Source organism: Ornithodoros turicata, chromosome 7, assembly GCF_037126465.1.
Source record: "Ornithodoros turicata isolate Travis chromosome 7, ASM3712646v1, whole genome shotgun sequence".
In the NCBI taxonomy this organism is placed as follows: domain Eukaryota; kingdom Metazoa; phylum Arthropoda; class Arachnida; order Ixodida; family Argasidae; genus Ornithodoros; species Ornithodoros turicata.
This window is the reverse complement of record NC_088207.1, coordinates 20376120-20393744: the sequence shown is the minus strand read 5'-3', so window position 1 is coordinate 20393744 and position 17625 is coordinate 20376120. Positions and strand designations below refer to the sequence as shown.

The following is a 17625-nucleotide window of genomic DNA, read 5'->3' as shown; positions in this document are numbered from 1 at the left end:
TGCCGACGACATATGAGGAAAACGAAACAAAAACCACAGACAGCACAGCCGGCACCGGGATTCGAAGCCGGGGTTGCCCCGAGGCATCTTACGGTGGTGGTAGTGAAAGGGCTCGCTGTTGTCGGCCTCACAGAGGTGGGCAACGTCACGACTGACGCCCAGGGGGAATGTGCGTCCTGGGCCCACTTCTAAGGGAACTGTGCCAACATACGCCTGAAAGTTTCTGTGGAAAACCCAGAAAAAAAAACCCAGACAGCACAGTCGGCACCTGGATTCTAACACGGGTACCTCCCAGGTTCGAATCCCGGTGTCGGTCTTACATCATACGGTGGTGGTGGTGGCGAAAGATCTTGCCGTTGTCGGCCTCACAGAGGTGGACAACGTCACGACTGACGCCCTGGCGAAATGTGCGTCCTGGGCGACTTCTAAGGGATGGTGGTGGTGGTGTAACTGCTTGCCGCAGTCGGCCTCGCAAGGCGGGCAACAACTTCTAAGGTATGGTGGTGGTGGTGGTGGTGATAGGGCTTGCCGTTGTCGGCCTCACGTATGTGGGCAACGTCACGACTCACGCCCTGGGGGAATGTGCGTCCTGGGCCGACTTCTAAGGGAACTGTGCCGACATATGTCTGAAAGCGTCTGAGGAGAACCCAGGAAAAACCCCAGACAGCACAGCCGGCACCGGGATTCGAACCCCGGTTCCTCCCCGTCTCGACGTGACATGGCCAGCATCATCATACATCGTTTGCTCCTCAATTAACCAATGCCAGGAAGTGTGAGGAAGAAGAAGAGGAAAGGGGCAGTAGCGATCGTGCCACGGGCTATTTCCCTTCCTTCCATGCTACGTTAAGCTACGTTCCTTGTTGATAACTCAGAAGCCTGCGATGGTTCTTGAACATGACAGTGAATCTTCAGAGAGCAGCGAAGACACGGAGAGCTCTTCTCAAGGAAACAATAAGAAGAAACCAGGAAAGAAGACAAGTTTATCCACCCGCATCAACATCCTCGCTGATTCCGGCGGTACCAGGTACGACCTCAATAACGGCCGACTGAGAAATACTGGTGGCAACACAACTTTTCAACAACGTCATCCTGATCTTGGCTTAGAAGCGTCGCAAAACCTCCGGCAGCAAGAACCGGTGGTCAGTCTCGGTGGGTACCACTACACCCTTATGCCAGCTCCAAACTACCCTGGAGGGGCACCGTCTCCTATCACCCAGTCACCCTCGCGACAAGGCGACGACGATGAACAGGATGTTTTACTTGTTCCTGTAACGCAGGAAATTGCCGACATGCTTGCACATGCGCGTGAGGACCGCATAGACCAACTGATATGCGAAATTCTGGAGAAGCAAATCGGACAACAGGAGAGGCAACTGCTAGGTCCACGTGTTCTTCAGGAGCAGCCAGCGGACCAACCATATTCCGCGTCTGTTTCCGTAAATATAACCCGTCCACCATTGCCACAACAAATGGGACAGTCAGCACCGCAGCAATCAATTCAACCGGCGCAGGTTGGAACACCGATACGGGTACAGCTTGGTCAGCAAGAACAGCAACAGACGTTCCAGCAGATACTGCAACCTCAACAACAGCAGATCATATTTTCCGTTGGCCCTCAGGGGAGCGCTATGATACCTCCAGAGATAAACGGTCCAGTGACTGCAGAGCCACTCCATTCAACGTTTGAGGTCGCAGGTCAAATGGTTGCGCAACAAGTAGTGTTGCAGCCCATGTTCACACCGACCGGTCACCCAATGGTACAACAACCGGGTCCACCAGTTCCACAGTTTTTCGTGCAACCATGTTGTCAGCGACTGGGACAAATAATGCCCCAGCCAGTGAGCGAACCAGTTATTCAAAGCGTCGCCCAACAGGCGTCTCAGTATATTTACGAACCAATTAACCAATACGTTGCGCAACCGGCGCCGCAGTTCATGAATCAGGCCATCGCACAACAACAAATCGGAGGATTGGCGTTTCAGCCGATGAGACAGCCTGTCTTCGAGCCGGTGGATACGGCCCCATGCGCGCAGATGGACGCCACTACTTTTTGTGTGGGACATATTGTTACATCTGTCAGCCATGAGAGAATGCCGGTGGGTCCACAGCAGATGCAACAAGGTCCCCTGATCGGCCAACAGATGGTGGAGACGTTGCAAGTAAATGACGGAGCAATGCCTTTGTATTCTCTGGCACAGCAATTGACTGGATGCCAGATTACTCAACCAATGGGGCAGCAGCCAAATATGAATATGGCCCAGGACACGTTCTTTATAGGACCTGGAATTCAAGAGTGAGTGAGAACCATATCAGGACTCGAGAATTTGGTGGAATAACGGTACGTTCCCCTTTAGAGATAAGCAACACATGGGTCATTTCTGGGAACTCGTTTTTGTGAGTAGCCTAGGGGCTAGAATAGGGGCAGCACACAAGCTTCGTTTATTTTGCTAGAAAATCGGAGGCATCTTGGCAGCAAAGGAAGGTCCCTATGATTTACTTGAGAGACACGATGGCGATATACATAAGAGGGTTAAATAAGCGTCTCTGCCAAGAAGAAATAAGTAATTGGCTTTTTCTTGTCTGCTACCGAGGTACCTACACTCGCTTCGGCTTTCTTTCGTCCTATTCTAGATGGAAACACAACATATGTCAAATGATTTTTAGGATTATATCGGACGACTATGTTATAAAATCTTCACTCCGTTTCTTTGAAGGAAATTTCGCGCAAAAAGGAGCTGCCTTCCTCCATAGAAGTACAGGATTATTATATGCTCTCTATCCTTATGCTCTTGACGCTTCGTTTATTTCAGTTTTATTTTCGTTTATGACTTGGTGCACATGCTACTAAAACAACCTTCTTTCATATTCGTGGTAAGGGCTCGTTGCGTTGTGCAGCATTCCCCCGCCTCTTCTGAGGAACAGCTTACCCTCTGAGTTCTAAATGGGTTTTCCAATCCAGGCAATTGTTCCATGACTACCTGGTAGAGCCGAAGAAGAAGAAAAAGAAGAAGAAAAAATCAAAAAAGGACAAGTCTAAAGCTGAGATGAAAGAGTCACCACCTGTGTCACCCATGCCTGAGAGGTATCTTCAAGAGGAGTCCATTCGAATAGAATTTTTCAACGGCTTGCCTCAGCCCAAGCTCTGCACGCTATCTCTAACGGACGTCGGAGAACGTCCAGAACCGCCTTCTCCAGATGATGATCTTCAGTACCGACGGAGCAGCTCAACACCGAAACCCAAACGGAAAAGCGAGCCAGTGCCCGCGAGCTGTACATGTCGGCCAGCTGCTCCAGATACTCCACCCAAGCAGTGCATTAGAGAGATGCAACCAAGCCCTCCTAACATGACCGCGCCAAGAACAGATGACTTGGGCGGCCAGCTAATGAACCGTAGATTAAGCCAGAGTCCCGGACAACAGGGCAACGAGCTCAACAAGCTTCGACAGAGTAAGGTTCTTGCACAACCGCTCACCAAAGGCCGTCGGGTGAGTCAGGCTCCTACACCGCAAAACGAAAATGGCATGCTGTGCCAGGGATGTAAACTGGCCAGTGTTCAGGTTCCTGGTAACGATACAAAATACTTAGACAAGCAGAGCCGTAAGACAAGCGTGGCAAAGGCTCGACGAACTAGTCAACGGGAAGGAAGACAGGATAATGACATAGGTAATCAGAAAGAAGCCCAGAACATTGGACCATATGGTGGAGTATTTGGTGAGGGAAACAAGGAGGACAGTGTCGAGAACGATGCTCTTCCTGCCGAGGTTGGTCGAGGTTCAGGGCGGGTGCCCGAGGCGCCGTTTGCACAAGCCCCTGAAGCGATGCCCGTATCACCTCCTCAACCGCAGCCCGGTCCTCCTGGTCAAGCTCCTCAACCTCCCGCTGCTCTGCCGCCGGACATGAATGGCAATGCGGCAACGTAAGTCTATCTTGTTATGTCAATAGGAACATCCCAAGCAGCACAATGTGTAGACAGTTCAGGTGCGTGGGTGCGACTGGCATGAGCGCACTCGCACTTTCGGCATATTATTATTTTAGATGGTTTTAGGTTTACAGCATCCGGCAGTATAGCTTCCAAATTTAATGGAATAGTGTTTCCCAATGCAGAAAGAAAAAGCCGAGTGGGCATCAGTTGCGTGGCGTTTCAACAGACGACAACGCCAGTTTGGGTGTTGCTTATTATCTCTGTCAGGCCGCAGGCACCCCTTCGTATACAGGAGTTCTTTTTAGCCTGACTCAGGTCCACGATATACCCGGAAAGAAATACCGGATGTACCGGATAGAAATAAGCAACTAAGATACAACGCCGCGCCCTATAGTATATGGTGGTCACCTCTTTTTCCCATTACACCCAATGCATGCCCATGCAGCATTCCCTTTAATACTAAGACGCTATTTATTTTGTTTGCCAGTATGAAGATTCCAACTAACACCCTAGAAGAAGAGGGGCACGTATATTGCCCGTAGTAATCAGATTTACCATCACACGTTAGTTTGGGATTCGTCTCACATCGAGCACACGAGGACAGTGTTGCGAATACCAGCGGTTCGGAGATGGAGCTTCTGAATCAATAGCATTGTTGACCACTGTACCCACGAGGTATCCTGGTAATCGTGACGTACATCCCAACAAACAACGGATGTCCAGACGATGTCTGTAGGATATCCCATTTTCCATCCCACTGACGTTCAATGGTTCAAATCAGTTCAGTGCCCAAAATCTGCTATCTACTAGATCTTGCATGGATACTTCGGGGATGCAGGCTGCATCTTTTCAAACATCCAAAGTGCGATATCCTACAGACGTCCCTGGGGCGTCAGTTATTTACTGGGTAAAACTAAAACGTGAATGTTATGGGATATCCCACAGATATCGCTTGGATGTTCAGATATTCAGGACGTTCACGACCTTGTAGGGATATCCTAGGGATATTAGTGGTTTACTGGGATGTCATGTGCATTTATGTTTATAAAAGCGTCCAGTATGATGTTTCATGCTAGCTAAAGGGTGCTAACGGTCCCATATTGGATTGTCGGTGCTCTCAGAACTGTTCTGCAAAACACGAGAATAGGAAAGCTAAACTTGTTCTAACTGGTGTGGTACTTGATACTTTCATCTGCTTCAACTGAGCGACAAAGCTCCCTGCCTCTATTGCCCAGGCCGAAGGGAAAGAAGTGCTAGTGGTTCCGATGTAGTTTATTTATTTATTTAGAACGCTGTTGACCCAATAGGCCGTTACAGGAGTGAAGACAAAAAACAATACGCAGCACGTGCTTAAATACAGAGCAAAATGAAATGTACAATACCCAAATAAATGTATGAATTAAAATCAATTATTTTATCAAAGAGGAGATATGGCCAAGAAATGCATGTAAATTAGATGGACATACAACATTGTTAGGGAGGGAATTCCATTGACGTTACATACATGGGAAAAATGAATGGCTGTACTTATCCGTTCGACCTTTCTCCAGTTTAATAATTTTACAATGTCTAATACCTGATTCTGTGAAGTCAGAGAATGTAACATATTCACTTGGATCAATGACTAAGTGACCGTTGATTATTAGCCAGAAAATTTTAAACTTCTGCGGCAATGCTCTTCTGTGAAACTAAAGTAGGTCAGCCTGTTCAAATAGATGTACAGGCGGGGATCTTCTGTCGTAAAAGGGTGCCTTTCTTTCTAACGTATCAACGAGCATTCGACTATTTTTCGAGTATACTGAAGCCAAATCACTGAAGCATAATACAGAAGTGATCGGACTAACGTTTTATAAACGAGTAATTTCGCAATTTCTGGCATTTGTCGTAATGTGTATCTAAGGAAATTAAAGGGACTATGAAATTTCCCGAACCCCCATACTTTTTTTCGATGGAAACTGTTCTTCCCGCAGAGAAACTAATATGCCACAAATTTTTCCGGACGAAATCGCTCCACTCTGCGAGGAGCGCGCGCTGGAAATGTCTCTTCCGCGTTCCTCCTCTCCCGCGCATATTTCCCTGCCGATGGTGTAACTGTACGGACCGCACTTCAGTTCCCCGTTACGTCACCGGTGTTGCACAATGGCAAGAAATGCCGCGAGCTCGCGCTGTGGCTGCCGCCACTGCCGAAATCTGCCGATCACGCGAAAGCTGCTGTCATGGAGATTTCCACTCCCGATGAACGCATACGCGGGATCCTACGGCGCATGCTCCTGGCGGGATTCCTCGGCTCGGCAACACGTCACGATGACGTGTTGCTGAGCCGGCCGTGGTCACGTCAAGTTGCCCGTTGTGTCTCCGCTCGGCAGCTCGCCACGGCGCGGCGCTAGCTGTCCTTCCTTCGCCGCTCCGTTTAAATTCGCTCCCGAGAAATCCGCTCGCGCGACGAAAGTAAAATTTCGGTTCTAGACTCAGAAAAATGTCTTCTTTCGAACGAAACGAAGAAAAAAATCGTTTCATAGTCCCTTTAAGATGCTTCTGTATAGTTCAAGCATATGGCCGTGCCGTTAGTGTATAGCTGATGTGTTCGTGCAGTTAGAAACGGCAACTCAGAAGCACTCACAGTGTATGATTTTTTTTTTTTTTAATCAGGGGGAGTAAGGCACAAGATAACAGTCATATGCCACCTGCTTGGGTGCTCATCGGAGGCGCCGTCTTTGCGTTCATACTCATAGCTGTCATATCCTTTGTTCTTTATGATGTAACGTCAAAAGGTAAGAGACGACAATAGTAGTGGATGATTTTACGAATGAATGCTTTTTCAAAGATGGATTTACTGTTCCGATGTAAAGGCCTGCCCAGTGTGTTTGCATGTTCTGAAAACATGAGTAATACAAAAAGGACAAAAATTTGAAGAACAGCCTTGCACAAAAAGGGATTCTAGGGTAACTCGGGGCAAAAGCAAACACAACTACTTTATTGTGACATGATGAGTGGGGCGTTTCATCGCCAGGGGCGACACCGTACTCCATTGCTGGTGGTGATGTGGGGAATGAAAAAATGTGTCCCCTCACAATAAGGATCGGAGTCCGATGGTATCCAGAAAGTTCAAAGCAAACACAAATTTGCAATTGAGCGTTATTTTGAGCGTCTATTAAAAAAAAAAAAAGTCGTGGGGCGTTCTTAAAGGGACTATGAAATTTCCCGAACCCCCTACTTTTTTTCGATGGAAACTGTTCTTCCCGCAGAGAAACTAATATGCCACAAATTTTTCCGGACGAAATCGCTCCACTCTGCGAGGAGCGCGCGCTGGAAATGTCTCTTCCGCGTTCCTCCTCTCCCGCGCATATTTCCCTACCGATGGTGTAACTGTACGGACCGCTCTTCGGTTCCCCGTTACGTCACCAGTGTTGCACAATGGCAAGTAATGCCGCGAGCTCGCGCTGTGGCTGCCGCCACTGCCGAAATCTGCTGATCGCGCGAAAGCTGCTGTCATGGAGATTTCCACTCCCGATGAACGCATACGCGGGATCCTACGGCGCATGCTCCTGGCGGGATTCCTCGGCTCGGCAACACGTCACGATGACGTGTTGCTGAGCCGGCCGTGGTCGCGTCAAGTTACCCGTTGTGTCTCCGCTCGGCAGCTCGTCACGGCGCGGCGCCAGCTGTCCTCCCTTCGCCACTCCGTTTAAATTCGCTCCCGAGAAATCCGCTCGCGCGACGAAAGTAAAATTTCGGTTCTAGACTCAGAAAAATGTCTTCTTTCGAACGAAACGAAGAAAAAAATCGTTTCATAGTCCCTTTAACGGTTTCGAACTTCCGACTATAAAAACAGCAGATTAAGCGTTACACAAAAAATATATTGTGAAGTCTAAAAGTCGCGTTTGCCGAAGGTCGGGGCAAAATGAAACAGCGTTGCAAAATGAACGGTATCAGTTCTCGCACTGAAGGCAAGTAAAGTGAATGTCATGATCCCCGATGCAATCCTCATGAGCTAATTTTTCGCATGGGGTGCACTGGTCCTTTGCAAGTGACACCATTTGCTGTGACCACGACCTATTATAGATTCTTGGGCTACGTCATAGGCTCCTCCTCTCAGCAGGTACCAATCGTGAGTCAGCCAATCAGGATCGTAGTTTCAACGGCCGTAGCAAATCACAAACGTGCTTTCAGCGGTCGTGGCCATGGAGAAGAACCACTGTCGTCTGCGAGTTGTGATTGGAACGTCCCCATGTACTAAATGGGAAAACTTGGAAATAAAGCGCAAAACAGTCTCAATCTTTCTCAAAAGTGATTTTCTGGAAAGCGTCTCGTACTTTTTATCTAAATATTTAGGTCTGCAGGTTCCAGGTGAGCTGCAATCATTTGCTGGAATTCGCAGAATGGTGAATTGCAGTAGCAGACGAATTCTGGCTATACAGGGTGTTTCAAAAAACGTGTCATTCGGACTTTATAAAAAAACGGGGCGACGGAAAAATACGGGGTAAACAGCATTTGTGTGGCAACTGAATTTGCCACCTTGTAAAAATACTTTCATCTGATTTTAATTAAAAGCAATTGAATTTCTTTAATTGAACTTCAAAATTTCCCAAGTCAACCTAACGTTTTTTTTTACAGAATTTGAGAGCCCGTGTTCTAGCTTCGTGGGGGCAGGAGCATGTTCTGCTCTCTGCGCGTCTTTGCGACAGATTTTGTGCGCCGTTGAATACCCGAAACTCTGAAGCCTCAATTTCGGGACTTTTGGGGGGCAGTTCCATTTGCAATATCGAGCCAATTTCTTGGTGGATCTGACTAAGTTCGCTACGGGCTCTCTAATTCTGTAAAAAAAAACAAAAAAACATCAGGTTGACTCGGGAAATTTTGGAGCTCAATTAAAGAAATTCAATTTCTTTCAATTAAAATCAAATGAAAATGTTTTTACAAGGTGGCAAATTCAGTTGCCATACAAACGCTGTTTACCCCGTATTTTTCCGTCGCCCCGTTTTTTTATAAAGTGCGAATGACACGTTTTTTGAAACACCCTGTATATGTGTCCACGTAACGAAGGAGGGAGAGGGGGCAGGGCGCAGGCTTTCTCTATCTACACTCTTAAAAATGAACTTCACCGCATAGCACGCTCCTAGCCAACCGTCATCTCGAGTGATATCGTTATCTGCCCTGATTTGTTGAAAACGGGAGGCGTACGCCTTTTTTGTGACACTTATGCTGCTCATAATTGTCACAGAAAAGGCGTACGTCTCCCGTTTTCAACAAATCGGGGCAGATAACGATATCATTCGAGATGATGGTTGGCTAGGAGCGTGCGATGCGGTGAAGTTCATTTTTAAGAATGCAGGTGGTGTTGATCGTGCGGACATGCTCCTGCGAAGGAGTTGCTCATTATGTCACCGTCGCTATCGCCTATATATAGTATAGGTCACGGTTGTGACGGACGTAGCGCTTCTCTTCTGTGTTCCATCGTCCGTGTATCACTGTGCAAAATCTGTTTCTCTCTTGTCTGCCCCAACCGCCCTCGACAACGAGTAAAATATTTCGGGAGCAACTATAATGCTATTTAATTGTAGGCTAGGGCCTTTGGAAATAGAACGTTGTCGCGTAAGGGCCCCACGAATAATCTTTACCTACATACGCCTTTCATCAAAATCAACAAACCTGGAGAGCGTATTTTTGTACAAATCTTGCTAGGTAAATAAAGAAATCGAACACGAACACGAATCGAACGAATTTGACATTGCTGAATTGTAAAACCCTGCTGCACGCATATAAAAAGAAAAGAAAAAAAATAAATAACTAAAGGAGTTTCCCTCTTTTCCGGCTAGTTTTCATGCTCCAGGCAGGAAGGAGAGGTCTTTCTCTCGAGTCAATTAAACGTGGAAGGACAAACACAACACAAGCCTCACAACACCCAATTGTGTACTTCAATTGAATGATGGCAGCTCAAGAAAAGGGACCAGCAGTGGGATTGGTGTAATTGGGAGGTATCAGCTCCCGTGGCATAGTGGTTAGGATGACCGCTTCCCACACCGAGTCTGGGAGGTGACACGGGTTCGAATCCTGTTACCGGCTGTGCCGTCGTGGGTTTTCCCTGGGTTTTCCGAAGACTTGTCGGCACAGTTTCCCCTGAAGTCGGCCCAGGACCCACACTAACCCCCACTCCTTCCTGCTGTCCTTTCTCAATCTGTCCACGCCTGTACGCCTCTCATAGCAACAGTTGCTTCGCGGCGCTAACTCCGTCTTGCAATCAGTGTGTGGGTTCGAATCCCATTGCTGGTGTCGAATGAAGTGCATGGGACACACCTCTCAGTCAAATGTAAAGTTAATGAAGCAGCGCGTTTGAGAGATAGATGGCGTCAAGCAGAACATGTCTCATGTTGCGCCACCTTGCACTGTTTGTTGAACACGTAATGTTTTGCAGGGACACGTGTGTTGAACTATAGACAGACTTTTCAGTGTACAGGGTGTTTCACCTAAAGCGATGAAAACATTTTAACTGGCGACGTACTCGCCGGAGGATTGTGGGACTTATGGCACTTATCTTGGTAACTTGTGCCCCTTTGCCTTTAGGAAGGCTTTGGACAATATTTAATTGAGGGATATTTATCTTTTCAGTCAATTTCTAAGCGAACCTCACTTTTTCGGAACTACAGATATGTGAAGACCTCCATAGATAACCGCAGATACAACAAAAACTGTGCGCAGTATAGCAACAGAAATAGTAGAGAAAAAAAAAACGATTAAAAATGCTGCTTTAGCCACGCCCTTTTTATTGTCGCAAAAAAGCGCGCACGGAAGGTGCCAGGGAGGAGGTGTTCCCCGCCTCTTGTTTTACATTTCTCTCCCCCGCTTTGACATCGATGCTGGTGGCGACCGTCTTAACACAAAGAAAACAAAACAACCGTCTTATCACGAAGAAAGCAAAACAAATGAAGGTGGCGAATCTTCCTACCAGCTCCGGTGGCGCAGCGGTAACGCGTGCGCTTGGAGTCTGGGAGGTCCGCAGTTCGAATCCGCGGGCCGGCTGTGCCGTCTGGGGTTTTTCCTGGGTTTCCCTCAGATGTGTAATAGGCGTATGCCGGCACAGTTCCCCTGAAGTCGGCCCATGGACGCAGCTATCCTCCCCGCGAGCGGATTCCGCTCGGTCTTCCACTTCACCCTTTCCTCTCCTCCTCTCCACCACCTTTCCCTTCCCGAGAAACATGCCGCCTAATCAGGCAGGCAGACCTCTCGGGTTCCTCCCAACGACACTCCTCCTCCTCGCGAATCTTCCTCCTCTAGCCGCACAGTGGCTGCATGCGCGGCTAAAGCAGCACTTTTACTGTTTTTCCCGACTAGGTATTTATGTTGCTATACTGTGCATAGTTCTTGTTGGGTCCGCGGATATCCGTGGAGAACTTTATATTTCTGTAAACCAAAAGTGAGATTGGCTTGGCAATTTTCAATGTGCGATTGAGGAAAAAAATTTCCCTAATCTAAAAATTGTCCGCAGCCTTCCTAAATGGCGGGAAAAGATTCCAGGAGGTAATTGCCGAAAGTCCCACAATCACCCGGGGAGTACGTTGGCAGTTACAATTCTTGATGGCTTTACGTGAAACACCCTGCATATGGTCCGGTTATATGAAGTTTATAGCTCAGTATAGCTAACATTGCATCAAACTCGCTTCGTAATGTTGCAATACACGACAGATCAAAGCTCACCGAAAACACATTAATACATTAATACTTGCAGTAGCCCACGTGTATATCAGTTCATTCCGATCTGATTCTGTTCTGATATGTGCTAATACCCAAAAGCCTTAGGCAGGTGGCACTAGAGTCACTAAATAAGCTACGCTTCAGAGTATCGACACTGAGGCAAAAAGAGCCGCCATGTTGTTTCGGATGACCTCCAGCCCCACCTCTATTTCGGCAGTAGAAATAGATGAAGGTGAAGTTCAGCAGTGGAAGAAGACCACACTTCGAAGAGCGCTAAATGGATGGCGCTGGAGGTCATCCGAAACAACATGGCGGCTCAGTGTCGACACTCTGAAGCGTAGCTTATTTAGTGACTCTAGGTGGCACTTTGCTGTATGAAGCCAACAAAACGAAAGTGCGTTTCTCTCCTCTACGTGAAACCCCTCATCTGGCTGAAAACAGGGGGGTAGAGGATGAGCACTCCTACACTCTTAAAAATGAACTTCACCGCATAACACGCTCCTAGCCAACCATAACCTCGAATGACATCGTTCTTTCCTCTGATTTGTTGAAAACGGGAGGCGTACGCCTTTTTTGTGACACTTATGCAGTTCATAATTGTCACTACAGATATATGAAGTCCTCCATAGATAATCGCAGACCCAACAAAAACTGTGCACAGTATAGCAACACAAATAGCCGAAGAAAAAAAAAAGAGAGTAAAAATGCTGCTTTAGCCACGCCCTCTTGATTGTTGGAAAGAAGCGCGCGCGGAAGGTGCCAGAGGAGAAAGTGTTTCCGCCTCTTGTTTTATTTATTTCCCCGCTTTGACATCGATGCTGGTGGCGACCTCGTAAATTGCACCTCCCGTTTTCAACAAATCAGGGCAGATAACGATATCATTCGAGATGATGGTTGGCTAGGAGCGTGCTATGCGGTGAAGTTCATTTCTAAGAGTGTAGGATTACGGACTACACGGACGGTAGCGATCCTAAGTCCCTATATATGCACAATTTCTTCTTCTTTCACCACAGGTAAGAAGAGGAGGGATACGATTGAAATGCTGCACACGGAACTCGTGCCACCTAATTCTACTCATCGTCCGGATGAGCACCTCTGGAGGCATCACCACCTGAAGCGACCGTCTAGACGTCGCCACAAGAGTCCACCTGACCACCTTTGGTATTCAGAGTCGACAGTACTTTCTTCATAGACACCTACAGGGTGTTTATGCTTGGGCTATTACGCTATACAGTCATGCCTCGTTATTATGGAAACTTTTGTTTCCCGGCAAAGTTTGGCGAAGTCAAACTGTCCCAAGCAGTTTGCATGCGAAACCGCCCATAATGTAAGTCGTCCATATTATGAAGTATTTGAGAAAAGCGAAAAATACGTTTATTGAAAAAGGAAAGCATTAATCACTTTGTTCAGATGCGTAACGACGTGCAATTAAAAGTGGGCAAAATGTCGACAACATGTAAAGCGTGACTATGGCCGTTTTGGAAAAAGGTCCACAGGTCCTTTTCACATACGCGTAGTATCCTATAGTTGCTCTCCAGCGAACCACCCTCGGCGCGTGCCCACACAAACCCACGTGGATAGCACAAAGAATTTCTGCCATCTTGATTCCCATGAACAGTTCGGGATCGCTTAGCGACACACTACATTTTAGAATTGAGTAATACGTAGCAGAGGAAGTTTGCAAAAGTTGGTGAAATTGGTACACAACATTCATGCTCGGTAAGCGTGGGCGTCAACATGGCGACTCTGCGGCATTCGCTTCTACAAAGGGTGACTGCACCCTACACATAGGGAGCCCTAGTGGGACCGACGAGTTCGCGCCGCTCGCGCGGTGCCCCATTGGTCCCCAATTCTGTCGTCCCCATCCAGCGTCATCTATTGAACACGGCGATAGCATTTTCCGGCGCACTCAAGCGCATCAGCACCGCAGCGCATGCGCATAAGCAGTTGTGGAAAAGGTCCAGCCCGGGAGCAGGGAGAAGAATGACCTTCATGTAATTGGACACGTGACGAGGGACATTGACAAGTTCTACATGGATTTATTCAACAGTCGTCATTGCTAAAAAAAGCGTTGTTTGCAGCGTCTTGTAAGCCATGATAGTTGTGCTTGTTATCTTGAGACACCTATGCACGCAATGTAATCCAATTGTCAATGCTTCAGACAAGTCAAACGTCCATATCTGCAGCTGGAACACCCTGTTAAGAATCCTATGTCCTCGTTCTCAGAAGATCTTCCTCTGTTGCATACAACAAAATGTTTGCTATTGTCTATGATTAGCGAACTTCTCTCGACGCCCATGTCATCCATGATAACGAGACAGCAGTAAGTACACTCTTAAAAATGAATTTCACCACATAGCACGCTCCTAGCCAACATTCATCCCGAATGACAACGTTCTCGCCTCCGATTTGTTGAGAACGATGCCGGAGCCTATTTTGTGCCGTACATAATGGCCAAAATAGGCTCCGGTTCTCGTTTTCAACAAATCGGGGTCGAGAACGTTGTCATTCGGGATGATAGTTGGCTAGGAGCGTGCTATGTGGTGAATGAAATTCATTTCTAAGAGTGTAGGTTTCTATATTTGGTACCATAGTCGTTTCCAAGGTCGCGCTCGCCCCGGAATTTCCGGCTACTTTGCTCGGCCCTCGTGACCTCCTTTCCACCTTATTATCGCTCGAAGCAACAATAGATGTCCCAACTCTTGGATACATAAACATTGAACTTGACGTCACCAAACCATATACAGTCAAACTCCTTTATAGCGAACACCTTTTTAACGAAAATACCACTACAGCAAATTTTTTTTACGGTCCCGCTGGAGCCTATAGGTCCAATAATAGACATCCTTTTTAACGAAAATACCTTTACTGCGATTTTTTTTTGCTGTCCCCTGAGTTTCGTTGTAAAGGAGTTTGACTGTATACCATGTCTCTCGTACGATCCGACGGGGTACGAAGAAACTTTAGGTTTCACGTAGCGACGAGAACCTGGGCGGTACGTCCAACACGCCCAAATGGTCCGAGGTCATCAAAGAACGACTGCGTAACGCTACATAACATAATGTGCATTCATCATGACTGGAATGCATAATTTTGATCAAAGATCACTAAAGAACTAGTTAACAATTGTAACGAACTTCGTCGGGCAGCCATGTAGGGAAGAAAGGAGGAGGAGGAGAAATAATAAAGGAGAGCTCTCACCACTTAGTACACGGACACTGCGTGCAGAGTTGCATTGCACCGAATGATACCGTTATCACTCCTGATTTGCGGAGAGTACAGTGTGTACGCCTCTGGTGACAATTAACATAACTGCATCAGTGTCAGAAAAAGGTGTATGCCTCCCGTTTTTAACCAATCGGGGCAGAACGACGTCATTCGGGATGGTGGTTTTTTAAGTGTCCATGATCCGAAAAGAAAGTTGCTGAGAGATTAAGGAGACATAAATACACTGAAAATGTTTGGTCCCCATAAGTCCCCACAAAAATTGACTCTATTTCGAGTCGTCGATATTAACGAGTTCCATATTAACTATGCACTACACTGTTAAAACAGAACTTCACCACATAGCACGCTCATAGCCAACCATCATTCCGAATGATATCATTCTATGCATTGATTTGTGGAAAATGGGAGGAGCGCCTATCTGGGACACATTATCTTGTCCCAGATAGGCGCCTCCCCCTTTTTTGAACAACTCACGACACAGAATGATATTATTCGGAATGATGGTTGGCTAGGAGCGTGCTATGTGGTGAAGTTCTGTTTTAACAGTGTACCGTACACTCTTAAAAATGAACTTCACAGCATAGCACGCTCTTAGCCAACCATCATCCCGAATGATATCGTGATCTGCCCTGATTTGATGGAAACGGGAGGGGTACGCCTTTTTTGTGACACTTGTGCTGGTCACACTTGTCACAGAAAAGGCGTACGCTTCCCGTTTTGAACAAATCAGGTCAGATAACCATATCATTCGAGATGATGGTTGGCTAGGAGCGCGCTATGAGATGAAGTTAATTTTTAAGAATGTAGCTTTATGTTTTGGCGTAAAAGCGAAGCTTTATTGCCTTTGGAGGAAGGGCTACATAATTTACAAATTGGTGCTCGTATACAAGTAAAGTATCGCAGCGGCTTCAATAGTTATTGCTATTTTATAGGCACGTCTTTGTGACAAAAGGTCATTCGCAGTGATTTACACGCGAATTGAATTTGTGCTAATTTCCCTGAGATTGCTTTGTTCAAAATACTAGGTAAAATAATTGTATAGTTGTTGGCTAACCTACGGAGGGGAGTTATACACTCTTAAAAAATGAACTTCACCGCATAGCACGCTCCTAGCCAACCATAATCTCGAATGATATCGTTATCTGCCCTGATTTGTTGAAAACGGGAGGCGTACGCCTTTTCTGTGACAATTATGAACAGCATAAGTGTCACAGAAAAGGCGTACGCCTCCCGTTTTCAACAAATCAGGGCAGATAACGATATCATTTGAGATGATTGTGGGCTAGGAACGTGCTATGCGGTGAAGTTCATTTTTAAGAGTGTAGTTATGCTAAAACTCGTCCTTTACATTAATCCTGAAACGAAATCCCACTGCTACCGCAACTCAAGACAGTCAGCTCGGGCAACATTTGTCCAGTACGCATTCGTAAGACGCCCTGGATGAGTTTTTCTATCAGTAGTCTTGTTTATTCGCGCAGTTGCTTCCTAGATGTCTCAATCAAAACGAAAGTTCTGCTCAAGATTTTGTGAAGTGCGACTATCAGACCGTAAGCTCACCATGCGCTTCTGTAATTTTTTCAGGAATTCCTGACGACATGGCAAGACAGTGACAGGTCATTCTGTGAACTTTTCCGAGTTTATCAAGCTCAAAGTGCCCTGCAGATAGATTTCTCGGTTTAGTAAAACAGTCGTTCTCCTACTCAGTGCGGACATTCTATCAACACGAGTACACAGAGACAGTGACTCCATCCTACTAGACCCGGCCTCCTGGCTTTGTATTCTGAGTGGATAAGAAATACTATTTAATATTTCACACAATGTTTCTTTTTTCATATTTGTCATTTGTAATGTCCTGGTTGGCCCTATCATAGAATGATAACCCTAACAAACTCGTTTTCCATGTGACAGACAAGTCGCATGTAGTCAAACATCTTAAATGAAAGAAAAAGAAAAACAATAGAAGAAGAAAGAAAAGTAGTCTGTTGTTATTACGGACCATCGTGCATAGTTTACGTCAGTATAGAACGCCTGACCTACATGTCACAATAATTCACACTATACTCGCTCTCACTATACGGATTATAGCATCCACCTCTGGTATAGTGTCTGCAAGACTGGAGAAATCATGTGCGATAAAGTTGTACAATCTGGAACGAAATGACGCATCTTCACGACGTGTACCACATGCCCAAGACGCGTCTTGAGTCTTGCCTGTATAGTTCTCCCACTTTCCTGCCCAGGGAGGAGCTTCTGCATCCGAATCAAAAGAAAAGATGCGTGTAGCGTAAGGGGCAGCATGAAGTGTCCCACGGAACCTCCTTGTGCTCCGGCCAACAGCCAAAACCATACTCGCGTGCATCGCGCCTGTTCTCTCCATCGCGATTCTGACATATGGTGATATATGAAGCTGACTGGACAAAACACCATCTGATCGGTGGGCATACACACGCACACATGGAAGCAGTTCTGGTTTTCGGTTTCACCTAGATACTACGGTCCCACCAAGGTATCACCTAGTTCCTGTGCATGAGCTTACACCAGCACATACAGACTGATCCGATCAGCCTCATAATTCGTCATTAGGTGATCGAATTCGTCAGACACCACAGCTCGCGCGGCGCACACCAATCACTTTAACTGTAGATCGTAGACAGTAAACTGTCTAGACAGGCAGTGTACATCGTGGTCTTCGCGACAGTTTGGGAATGAGTGGTGGTTGAAGGATAGGAATGTAGCGCTTTCTTTGGGAAAGGCACTTGCCCGTATTTTTCATTAGGCGTTGTTTT

At 46.7% G+C, this 17625-nt stretch overlaps 1 protein-coding gene across 1 annotated transcript; it reads left to right on the top strand.

The window, feature by feature from the left end:
- The first annotated feature begins 795 nt into the window (after positions 1-795).
- LOC135399656 (uncharacterized) lies at positions 796-16542 on the top strand. Its single transcript, XM_064631392.1, has 5 exons — positions 796-2293; positions 2960-3916; positions 6572-6693; positions 12625-12772; positions 16421-16542. Exons 1-5 carry the CDS (start codon positions 882-884, stop codon positions 16428-16430), a joined length of 2649 nt encoding a protein of 882 aa, XP_064487462.1. The 5' UTR covers positions 796-881; the 3' UTR covers positions 16431-16542.
- Positions 16543-17625: the final 1083 nt, after the last annotated feature.

Bases quoted from the DNA above. Each gene is read 5' to 3' on its own strand.
- LOC135399656 (XM_064631392.1), top strand. From the start codon at position 882: ATGGTTCTTGAACATGACAGTGAATCTTCAGAGAGCAGCGAAGACACG. The intron at 2,294-2,959 runs GTGAGTGAGAAC...TTTCCAATCCAG, and splicing joins ATAGGACCTGGAATTCAAGA to GCAATTGTTCCATGACTACC. The intron at 6,694-12,624 runs GTAAGAGACGAC...CTTTCACCACAG, and splicing joins TTATGATGTAACGTCAAAAG to GTAAGAAGAGGAGGGATACG.